Below are 12,786 nucleotides of genomic sequence, written 5' to 3'. Positions count from 1 at the left end.
AAATTTATGCACCTGCCTAATTTTGTTTAAACAATTATAGCACACTTTCTGTAAATCCAATAAACTTCATTTCACTTCTCAAATATCACTGTGTGTGTCTCCTATATGATATATTTTACTGACATTTTTTATTGTAACAGCCAACGATTTGTACAGGAAAATCATGACGATTAACAAGGTTGCCCAAACTTTCGCATCCCACTGTATGTATTCCCCAACACAGTGCTTCCATCTTAATAGCACATTTCCACAGAGTAGGACATAAACAGCATTGAGATACTCATGGGTAGGCCTTTCCCCACACCATGGGCAAGATGCCCCCTGGTAGTGCAGGAAGGGGACTTGGACCTGATCAGAGAGGAGTAATAGTCTGATCAAGGTCCTCAGTAAAACTGACAAAAAAAAAATAAGTTGCTTGCAAGTCTCCTTCTCTTTCACAGGACTCAACCCGTCCATTCCGGATAGGCGACCAGGTGATGATCAAGATCTTAAAGAAGGGAAAGGAACCAGGAAGCTTCACCTATGGACCACCCACGAGGTAGTCGCGATCACCAGAACAGCAGTCCTCACTTAACAGTCGCCCACGTGGATCCACGCCACAAGGATTAAGTTGGTGAAGAAAAGAGAGGTACTAATGGGGGCAGATAGCCCTGACCTCCAACGAGGCCCAGAGGTACTAACGGAGGCAGACAGCCTTGACCCCCAACGAGATGACGCAGTCGGGAAATTCCTCGAGATGGCTGAGATGCAGTGCCTTAATAATTGCAGTTTTGTGTCTCCTACTTACTGTCCCATGGCTGTGGAACAGACAGATATACCTGAAAACAGAATGCAGAGGGGAAGACAGTCCATGGAAGACAAAGGAGAACTTATGGCTGTACCTGGCCAAAACTCTGAACTTAACTGACTTTTGTCTCCGAACCACTTTATCGGCATCTAACATTTTGGAGACATGTCTGGTAGCAGTCCCCACCCCAGTAGATGTATGGACGGAGCTACTACGTTCCCAATGGAATGACACAGATTTGGAGGATCATGATGTTAAATATGGATATGTAAATCCTTATCATGCTTGTTATGACTGTCCTACATATGAGACTCTGCAAAGTAATATGATAGAAGTAATTACAGGTCTTGTCACAGCAGCAGAAATATGTTATAACTTTACCTGTGATGAGACACTATTGCCTCCCTGCATACAAGCAAAAATGCAGAATAAGACTAAGCCAAATATTTGTGATAGAGATTTAGGTAGTTGTAAAAAGATAATATCAGGAAAGAATATGCAATGTAATATTACAAAAACAGTACCATCCCTAGACAAACATGTACCTCTACCAACAGGATGGGTATTGGCCTGTGGGAATACTAGTTACACATACATACCGGCCAATATTACAGAGGGGCCCTGTACAATAGCTAGGTTGACATTAGCAATGATGGTTTGTAGAGTGAAACTAAATCGCACCTCCTCATTCCTATACTATTGACTACTGTATGTAATAAGCAGCATTTCTTATGATAAAACATGGCTATACAGCGGTTATATCAATCATTTGCTGTGCACTATTAAGAGGCAATTAGTATACAGTTTGATCAAAGAGCATAGGCCCACTTACCGCGACAAGGTTGCCTCTTGTTAAGTGGGAACCTACTCTAACCGCAGCGCAGTGCCGTGTGGCGACCACCGCGTCTCCACACTGCTCCAGCAGGCAATGGGATCCAGCAGCCAACCAGCTACCCCGCTGTACAGCGGAGCCACCTAGGCCTCGGATCCCACAGCTCCACCAGCACAGCACAGAAACAGTGACGGCCGCCATCCAGCGCCGCATGTGAACTGGTGCTAAGGGATCACCTGTTCACAGCTTCTCAGGAACTCCAACTGAGATGTGGTAGGAATTAAGTAAAGAGCACCTGTGCCACATGGGGAGGAGTGCTGACTTAGTATGGGGGAAAAAAGACTCCTGTGCCACATGGGGAGAAACTAAGAGGCAACCTTGTCGCGGTAAGTGGGCCTATGCTCTTTGATCAAACTGTATACTAATTGCCTCTTTATAGTGCACAGCAAATGATTGATAACAGTGCTGTATAGCCATGTTTTATCATAAGAAATGCTGATAATTAAAAACAGTTGTTATATCGGAAGCATAGGTATGAGGATGTGCGATTTAGAGATTCTCTCTACATATCTATACAATTTATGCTATAAACTTAGTTTTCCCCCCTCCCCTGAATCAGCACTCTTCCCCATGTGGCTCAGGTGCTTTTTAATTAGCAGAAGTCTGCAAAGGGTCTATAAATTCCTACCACATCTCAGTTGGAGTTCCTGAGAGGCTGTGAACAGGTGAGCTCTTTGCACCAGTTCACATGCGGCGCTGGACGGCGGCCGTCTCTGCTTCTGTGCCGTGCTGGTGGAGTGATGGGACCCGGGGCCCAGGTGGCCTCACTGTACAGTGGGGCTGCTGTGCGGCTGCTGGATCCCATTGCCTGCTGGAGCGGTGTGGAGGCGTGGTGGTCGCCGCACGGCTCTGCGCCATGGTTAGAGTAGGTTCCCACTTAAACAAGAGGCAACCTTGTCGCGGTAAGTGGGCCTATGCTCTTTGATCAAACTGTATACTAATTGCCTCTTTATAGTGCACAGCAAATGATTGATAACAGTGCTGTATAGCCATGTTTTATCATAAGAAATGCTGATAATTGAAAACAGTTGTTATATCGGAAGCATAGGTATGAGGATGTGCGATTTAGAGATTCTCTCTACATATCCTGACATTAGCAATGATACCACTATTCCCAGCAATGCAGACACGACACACGAGAGACACTTCCCTACAGTTACCAGAAAATTGTGATTATAATGTGAATCTCCTCTCTAGATCAGAATATATGAGTTTAGGGGTATCTTTGATAGGGGTACCAGGTTTGGCCATATATAACCACAGGACAATATCAAAACTTGCCTGTTATATGGTAAAACAGATAAATGTCACTGGTGCAGTTCTGCAAGATATGCTGCTGGATATACAATCATATAAAAAGGCTATCTTGCAGAATAGGGCAACTATTGACTATTTATTGCTCCAACATGGTGTAGGATGCTCAGCGTTCGCAGGGATGTGTTGTTTCAATCTATCAGATCACTCCCGTGGAATAAAAGATAAAATAGGCCAATTAGAAGAGATGATAAAACATATAAAACAGGATGTTGACCAAGGTTGGGGGGACTGGCTTTTTGGCTGAATACCTGACTTTGGTCAAATAAGATATGTTTTAGGAGTGGCACTCTCCGTGGTCGCTGCAATAGTGTGTCTCTGCTGTTGTCTACAGTGTGTGCCCTCACTTCTAGCCATATGTCAAAAGGTGGCCGAAAGAGGCGTACACTCGACATTCCTCTATACACCGGTAGAGGTAGAAGAGGTAAACACAACCTCAACAAAGCCTGAGGATTATACTCCTGAAGGGTATATGGAATACCTAAAGGCTTACAAGCAAACCAAGGAAGAGCAGAGAAAGAACCATATAGTATAAGGTATATACACTCACCTAAAGAATTATTAGGAACACCTGTTCTATTTCTTATTAATGCAATTATCTAGTCAACCAATCACATGGCAGTTGCTTCAATGCATTTAGGGGGGTGGTCCTGGTCAAGACAATATCCTGAACTCCAAACTGAATGTCAGAATGGGAAAGAAAGGTGATTTAAGCAATTTTGAGCATGGCATGGTTGTTGGTGCCAGACGGGCCGGTCTGAGTATTTCACAATCTGCTCAGTTACTGGGATTTTCACGCACAACCATTTCTAGGGTTTACAAAGAATGGTGTGAAAAGGGAAAAACATCCAGTATGCGGCAGCCCTGTGGGCAAAAATGCCTTGTGGATGCTAGAGGTCAGAGGAGAATGGGCTGACTGATTCAAGCTGATAGAAGAGCAACGTTGACTGAAATAACCACTCGTTACAACCGAGGTATGCAGCAAAGCATTTGTGAAGCCACAACACGCACAACCTTGAGGCGGATGGGCTACAACAGCAGAAGACCCCACCGGGGACCACTCATTTCCACTACAAATAGGAAAAAGAGGCTACAATTTGCATGAGCTCACCAAAATTGGACTGTTGAAGACTGGAAAAATGTTGCCTGGTCTGATGAGTCTCGATTTCTGTTGAGACATTCAAATGGTAGAGTCCGAATTTGGCGTAAACAGAATGAGAACATGTATCCATCATGCGTTGTTACCACTGTGCAGGCTGGTGGTGGTGGTGTAATGGTGTGGGGGATGTTTTCTGGGCACACTTTAGGCCCCTTAGTGCCAATTGGGCATCGTTTAAATGCCACGGGCTACCTGAGCATTGTTGTTGACCATGTCCATCCCTTCATGACCACCATGTACCCATCCTCTGATGGCTACTTCCAGCAGGATAATGCACCATGTCACAAAGCTCGAATCATTTCAAATAGGTTTCTTGAACATGACAATGAGTTCACTGTACTAAAATGGCCCCCACAGTCACCAGATCTCAACCCAATAGAGCATCTTTGGGATCTGGTGGAACGGGAGCTTCGTGCCCTGGGTGTGCATCTGTAACGGTCGCGTACACACACACACAGGGGGGAGGGAAGTGACCACTGCGCTCCACCCTTACCCCTGGCCCTGCCTACTTGCCTCGCGAGTCCTAATGACAGGGGACAACTGGACGGCAATCCCTAACTTGGAGTAAGTGCAGGGATGACAGACAGACAAACAACAGGACGTGAACGGACCGAGTCAATACCAGGAAAGCTGCAAAGTACAAATGGAGCAAGCAGAGAATTGTCAGGAGAAGCCGGGGTCATAAATACCAGGAGAGCAGAGAAGTACAAGAGGAGTCCTAAGAGAGTAGTCAGGTGGGAGCCGAGGTCACAATACCAGGACGGATGCGCAGTACAGGAGGATCAGGCAAAAGGATGGTCAAGGAACAGGATCAGGTAAGTATTCAGCAGTCCAACAAATAGCCAGGAACCTAGAAATTAACAGGCAACCTGTAGCCAGCAGGCTGCCTGTATTTATAGTGGGGAGTGAGGGTCATGTGACGTGGCCAGCGTCACATGACCGACAGACCAACCAGTCGAGCACCGAGTGATCAGCTCGGCGCTCAAGGCAGACTTAGGAGCAAGGAGCCACCCAGCTAGTAAAGCCGCCCTGGGAATGAGGTCAAACACAGAACCTCATTCCAAAAGCTAAGCAACAGTTCTGCGGGCAATGGGGGACCGAGTGCACCTTCGGAACCCCGTGACAGCATCCCTCAAATCTCCATCAACTGCAAGATGCTATCCTATCAATATGGGCCAACATTTCTAAAGAATGCTATCAGCACCTTGTTGAATCAATGCCACGTAGAATTAAGGCAGTTCTGAAGGCAAAAGGGGGTCCAACACCGTATTAGTATGGTGTTCCTAATAATTCTTTAGGTGAGTGTATATAAGGTTCTAAGAGGGGATTGAAGGGATATATGTGACTCCATTTTGTCTTATTCAGCAACGCATATTACATTTGGTTAGTGCACTTACAAAATGTCCCTTCCCCCTTAAGGAATGTGTGAAACTTCCTGTGCTGTTTCAAGAATACCCATACATTCCTTAGTTTGTAAGTTTGAACAGTCCGACCATATAAGGTCATCTGGCTCAACTGTCTGCTAGCCTATGTGTATATACCTGATTGGTCAAATGCTGTTACTATGAGTCATCTATTATGTTAATGCAGAGCTCATGTATGATCGATACCATAGGTCGAATACTAATGCTAACATATGATTGGATGTCAAGGAAGTTCAACCCCCTCTATTATAACTGTTTGCCAATTGTGAAATAAACCAGAATGCATTGGAAGTAGACATGTCTTCAGTGTTTATCTGATTCATTCTCCTGGTACCGGAATAGACTTAATTGAAGCTGATCACCGAAATCGTGTCAGGGACACCGTTAGGCAAGAGAGTATATTGCCCAACACCGCCTATGGAAGGGGGGCATGCATACGGCCAGCACTACTGAGATCAGGCTGCAGCGTCCTGCACAGCCAACAAGAATTCCGTTATTTATTTACCCCTTTTTTTTTTTTTTAAACACAGCCTGAGGCAAGAAGGGGGCCACCATACAGGCGCACAGCCTCTCTGAGAGGCAGTAAAGGGGCCAGCCATACAGGCCCAGATCATAGAGGGTCTCCTCTAGATTGGAGCCGGCCCCTGGAGATGGCCGGTACCCAAAATGTTAACAAGGATCCGGCCTGGGGGGCGGTGCAGCGATCCCCTGGGGGCGGGGGGACCTCCAGGCGGGAAGAATTCGCGCCTGGAGAAGTTCCCACCCCCTCCAACCGAGGCCGGAATTTTGCGGCCTGGCAGGCCGCGAAGCCGGGGCCTAAATTTTTGCGGCGCCCGGCCGACCGGGAGGTACCGACGGTCGGCCGGGACCTGGAGGGATCCGGAGTGGCGCATGTACACACCGGCCGCGGGTGGCCACCCCGCGGGCCGGCAGAGTGTGTGGCCCGGGGAAGGAGGGCCGAAATTGTTTATCGTCTGTGTCCTCTGTATCCCCCCAGCCATGCTCCAGTGATGCTCATGAGCTGCTTTGGGTGCCACCCTGCTGTGAACACGGTTCCTCCTCCTCATCATTCTCATCCTCCAGAACTGTGCCCTGGCTGGACAGCTGTGTACCTGGGCTCTGTTGGTGTAGGAACCCACCCTCCGAGCCACCTGTGAATGACTGGCCTGATAACCGTGGAAATGATCCCTCTACCTCTTGTGCCACATCCTCTTCCATCATCGCCCGAAGTGTTTTTTCAAGGAGACATAGAAGTGGGATAGTAACGCTGAGGACTGCATCATCGGCACTGGCTATGTTGGTGGAGTACTCGAAACAGCGCAACACAGCAAACACGTCCCGCATGGAGGCCCACTCGTTGGTGGTGAAGTGGTGCTGTTCCGGAGAGCAACTCACCCGTGCGTGCTGCAGCTAAAACTCCACTATCGCCTGCTGCTGTTCGCACAGTCTCTCCAGCATGTGCAAGGTGAAATTCCACCTTGTGAGTACGTCGCATATGAGGTGGTGAGCGGGAAGGGCCGAAGTTACGCTGCAGCGCAGACAGGCGAGCAGCAGCAGGGTGAGAACTCCAAAAGTGCGCACAGATGGGCCGCACTTTCTACAGCAGCTCTGACATATCGGGGTCATTTATCAGGAACCTCTGCACCACCAAATTCAGCACATGCGCCAGGCAAGGGATGTACATCAAACCGGCTAGGCCCAGAGCGGCTATGAGATTTTGCCCGTTATCGCACACCACCAGGCCGAGCTTGAGAGTCAGTGGCACCAACCACTCATTGTTCCATGCCTGTCCACAGCTCCTGCGCGGTGTGGGGTTTTTCCCCCAAACAGATCAGTTTCAAAACAGCCTGCTTTGTTTCCCCCTGGCTGTGCTGAAGTTGGTGGTGCAGGTGTTACGCTGACTGGATGAGGAGGCAGTAAAGGAGGAGGAGGCAACGAGAAACGTCCTGCAATCCTCGGTGGCGGAAGAATAAGCGCCAAACTGCTATCCGCCTCAGGCCCAGCCTCCACTGCATTTACCCAGTGTGCAGTTAGGGAGATATAACGTCCCTGCTTGTGCTTACTGGTCCACATATCAGTGGTTATGTGGACCTTGCCACAGATGGCGTTGCGCAGTGCACACCTGATTTTGTCCGCCACTTGGTTGTGCAGGGCAGGGATGGCTCGCCTGGAAAAGTAGTGGCAGCTGGGAACCACGTACTGTGGGACAGCCACCGCAATAAGGTTTTTAAAAGTCTCTGTCTCCACCAGACGGAATGACAGCATTTCAAAGGCCAGGAATTTTAAATGCTGGCATTCAGGGCCAGGGATCGTTGGTGCGTAGGGAGGGGGGTACTTCCTCTTTCTCTCCAGTGTTTGGGGGATGGACAGTTGAACGCTTCCATGGGACAGTGTGGAGATGCTTGGTGACGGTGAAGGTGGTATTGCTGCCACATCCCCTGTTTGCGGGGTGTCAGGGGCCACTGTCACTCCAGAGGGGGAGGAAGAGGCCGAGACCACAGCAGAAGAGGGAGCAGGAGGACCCTGAGATCTTTCGTGGTTTTTGAGGTGTGTACTCCAATGCAGCTCGTGCTTTGCATTTAGATGCCTGGTCATGCAGGTGGTGCTCAGGTTTAGAACATTGATGCCTCGCTTCAGGCTTTGATTGCATAGCGTGCAAACCACTCGCGTCTTGTCGTCAGCACATTGTCTGAAGAACTGCCACGCCAGAGAACTCATTGGAGCTGGCTTTGGCGTGCTCAGTCAATGGGTACGGTGGGCAGTAGCAGGCGTACTGGCTAGGGGACAGCCACTCTGCTTTTGCACCCTGCTTCCTCTTTTGCTGTGCGGCTGGCGCTGTGTGACCATGACCTCTTCCTCCGAACTGCACACGTCACTCGCATGACCTTGATTCCATGTGGGGTCTAGAACCTCATCATCCTCCACATCATCTTCCACTGACTCTACATCCCTGCCCTCCTTGCCAGTCTGCACACTGCAGCAGTTGGCACCTGTGTTTCGTCATCATCAGAGACGTGCTGCGGTGGTCCTCCCATGTCCACATCCTGAAACATAAGTGGTTGGGCATCAGTGCACTCAATCTCTTCCACTTCTGGGGCAGGGCTAGGTGGATGTCCCACGGAAACCCTGCCATCAAAAAGCATAAGAGAATGCTGCATGACTTGGGGCTCAGACTGCTTAGCTGATTTGCAAGGGGGTGAGGTGAAAGACAGATGCCCATGGGCTGCAGGTGCCAACTCTGCAATTTCAGCAGGGGACCAGGTGGGAGACAATGTGAAGGAACTGGAGGCACTATCAGCCACCCAATCTACTACCGCCTCTACTTGTTCTGGCCTCACCATTTGTACACGGGTATTCGGGGCTACAAAATAACCCTGAACGTTCTTTCGTCTACGTGCACCTGAGGAAGGTGTTTCATTTGGGCGTGTAGCTGTCACAGATCGACCCCGTCCTCTCCCTGCAACAGGAGCTCCACCAACACCAGCAGCACCACGACCAGGGCCACATCCCTTATTTGATGTCACCCATCGAACTAACAGACAGATTAACTATATTAATTTTCCTGTCACGTATAACGTGCACATGTATCTCACACTAAAAATGGCTATACGTCACCGGCCGAACTAACAGTCACATTAACTATATTAATTTCCCTTTTACGTATAAAGTGCACATGTATCTCACACCAAAAATGGGTATATGTCACCCACCAAACTAACAGACGGATTAACTATATTAATTTCCCTGTCACGGATGCAGTGCAGGTGTACCTCACACAAAAAATGAGTATATGTCACCCACCGAACTAATAGACGGAATAACTATATTCATTTTCCTGTCACGTATGTAGTACAGGTGTACCTCACACCAGAAGTGGGTATATGTCTAACAGACTGATTAACTATATTAATCCATGCAAGGTGTACCTCACACAAAAAATGGGTATAGGTCACCCACCGAACTAACAGACGGATTAACTATATTAATTTCCCTGTCACGTATGTAGTACAGGTGTACCTCACACAAAAAATGGGTATATGTCACCCACCGAGCTAACATACAGATTAAATATTATATTTCTGTGTCAGGGATGCAAAGATGGTGCATTGCACCTAGGGGTGGGCGATATAAAAGATATACGATATTACCGCCATAAATTCGAGCAACAATATAGATTTTAGCCATATCGCGATAGATGACCACAGAGTGGTAGTGAATTGAAGAAGCTTCTCACTCACCGCTCCATGGCCTCCCGGCTCTGCACCGTGCTGCACTGACCAGGGCCTTGCGTGCACACATTGTCAGCGCGCTGGCTGACACTGTGTGTGACGTCAGGTCCCTCCCAGTGCATGCTGGGATGAAGACGCAGTCCGTCTCCTGCGGACTCCATCAGCCAGCCGCGCACCCTGCACGAAAGGTAAGTATATTAGCAGGGGTCCGAATCTACCGGGGGGTGGATGGCTATGGCATGGGGTTGATGGCGCTGGCTGTGGGACATGATGATGGTGGCAAACTGGCAATAGCATGGGGCTGATGGCGCTGGCTGGGGGATCTGATGATGTTGGCAATGGCATGGGGCTGATGGCGCTGGCTGTGGGACATGATGGTGGCAATGGCATGGGGCTGATGGCGCTGGCTGGGGGACATTATGATGGTGGCAATGGCATGGGGGCTGACGACGCTGGCTAGGGGACATGAGGATGGTGGCAATGACATGGGGCTGATGGCGCTGGCTGGGGGACATGGATGATGGTGGCAATGGCATGGGGCAGATGGCGCTGGCTGGGGGACATTATGATGGTGGCAATGGCATGGGGCTGATGGCGCTGGCTGGGGGACATGGATGATGATGGCCATGTAATTTGTATACATACAGAAGAAAATAATATATCGCAATATATTGTTATATCACACATGCTTTAAAATATATCGCAATATAGATTTTAGGCCATATCGCCCAGCCCTAATTGCACCCACAAAAAAAAAAAATTAAAAAAAATCGCTATAGCTCACCCACAGAATATATAGCAATATGAAATTCCTAACACTCTCCCTCACTTCAGCTGCCTGCTTTCTGTCCCTGCACTACTTCTAAGTGCCCACAGCTTAAAAGCTTGTTGATTGGCTGCCCTTCAGCCTTTAAACAAGCTTTATTAAATACCCGAACACCAAACTCGAACCCAAACTTTTGATGCAAAGTTTGGGTTTGGGTCCGGGTCACCGAACTCGCAAAGTTCTACTTTAGCCATCTCTGCTCTGCTTGTCAGGGATGATTCTGAATACAGCTGATAAGATCTTCAGCTGAATCTCTGTAGTAATGGAGTTCAGGAGGAGACATGAAGTACAGAGAGGACGGACAGGAAAGACTGTGGTAAAGTAGGAATGTGGTAATGGAAACTGCACACAAGTGCTGCTGCTCATCAGCCACACCCCCACCTCCTCTCTATACTTCATGTCTCCTCGTGTTCCTTCTCCTCTCTCAGCGAAATCCCGCGCCTACGCTCTGCCTCGCTTGGCCTGGGCATGTGCACTGCGATGCCCACTGTTGGCATGGCTGGGCTGGATCATGCACAGTAGCTACAGCGATGCCGTGCCCACAGTGGGCATTACAGTGCGCATGCCCCGGCCAAGTGAGGCAGAGCGTAGGCGTGGGATTTCGCTGGGAGAGGAGGAAGATGCAAGGGAAGAGAAAGGCGGGCAGAGACAGAGGCTGGGATATTAACAAAAGAGGATGATCAGCCTGGGCTCCAAAGAAGTTAACGCCGCCCCTGGACTCTTGTGAGACCTCATTTACATATGAATAAAAGCCTGTTTTTGCTGCAGGTGAACCGCAGAAGAATGCAACAAAGGTACCTTTTGGTTCATCTAAACTTATGCCGGAACGCTAAGTAAGCGGTCTATAATGTCCAAATGAGGCGACAGACTCCCTTTAATCCCATGAAGCATCTCTGGGATATGCTGGAAAAACAAAAGGACAATTTTTAAAAGTAAAAAGGAACTATACAAGGGGAAAAGACTATGGGCTGTATTACACCAACAAATTATCTGACCATTCTCTGTCCAATCAGACCAATAGTTGGTGTGTATAACAAAAGATCTGTTTGTGTAAACGGCCATCTGACCAATGATTGGCCAGATAATCTGTTGGTGTAGTACAGCCCTTTGAGGTGCAGAGTGGAGCTTTAAAAGAAAGGTTTTCAGAGAAGAATTATGATAGCACAGTATTAGAAGCATTTATTTATGATGTGGGAATACACAGTGTAGCAGAACAGGGTACTTTCATAAGGGGTGGCTTTTGTGTTGGGTTTAAGCTACTAGGACACTTTGGAGACCATTGGTCCCTGGACCAAATCAATGCAACTCCAAAATGTTAGAGGGGTCCACCTACCATATATTATGCTACCCAACACTATAATCCTGGGACTAGGACCGTTGTGACTTTCCCTTGTCAAGGTCTCTCCATGGCGTTGCCCATGTGGTCTCCAGACCAATCTCCACCTATCATCGCTGAAGAGGATAGACCTACATTCCAGAAAATCGTATTTGAGGGCCACTCAAGTATCTGGGAGCTCTGGACAATAAAATATATCAAAGGTCAATATTTAATGTACACCAATATGGGTGACTACCACTGAGGAAGGGGAGTTACCCCGAAACGCGTATTGTCGGAGTGGCCCAGCAGGCATTTTATATGATGGACATTTTCTAAAGCTGCTATTTATGCAAGCCAAACTGAACATCTCCATCTAGAAATTTACAGAAGCTTTGTCCGCAAATCCTAAGTGGAACGCAAATCTCAAGTGGAACGCACAGCCGAATACTATACTCCCCTTAGCGCAGCTCACGCTGATCATGTGGACACATCTTAGTCACATGAGACGCCGCTGGGTCACGTGGGATGCCGCACTATGACCGCGAGATCACACGGGACGCCGTAGTTGGTCCGAGCGGCGGGGAAAGAAGATACCCGGCAAGTTTCCACAAGCGTAGTGGTAATGTATGACATCCACTAATTTTAGTATCGTTTGATTGGAGATATTTATTCATAAGGAGGAGATGGACATATCTATTCGCTAGAGATCCACTTTCATACGGGATATTTTAAGTAGCGTCTCTTCAACAGGTGGCAATGGCTCCACTGGGACATTTTACAGCAACCTATATATTTCGGATACCACAATTAGGTGCATTATATGTCGGCTATTGTTCC

The 12,786-nt window shown here is 48.2% G+C and overlaps 1 protein-coding gene across 1 annotated transcript in view; it reads right to left on the bottom strand.

Annotated features, from left to right (window-relative positions):
• APTX (aprataxin) overlaps window positions 1–12,786 on the bottom strand; it is a 72,837-nt gene that overhangs the window by 56,856 nt on the left and 3,195 nt on the right. The window contains exon 2 of the mRNA XM_040417842.1: window positions 11,430–11,534. Coding sequence (XP_040273776.1) covers window positions 11,430–11,441 — 12 coding nt within the window. The 5' untranslated portion in view covers window positions 11,442–11,534. The remainder of the gene's footprint in view (window positions 1–11,429; window positions 11,535–12,786) is intronic.

Source organism: Bufo bufo, chromosome 2 (genome assembly GCF_905171765.1).
Source record: "Bufo bufo chromosome 2, aBufBuf1.1, whole genome shotgun sequence".
Lineage (NCBI taxonomy): Eukaryota > Metazoa > Chordata > Amphibia > Anura > Bufonidae > Bufo > Bufo bufo.
The sequence above is the reverse complement of the archived record's forward strand: the minus strand, read 5'-3'. Positions and strand labels throughout refer to the sequence as shown.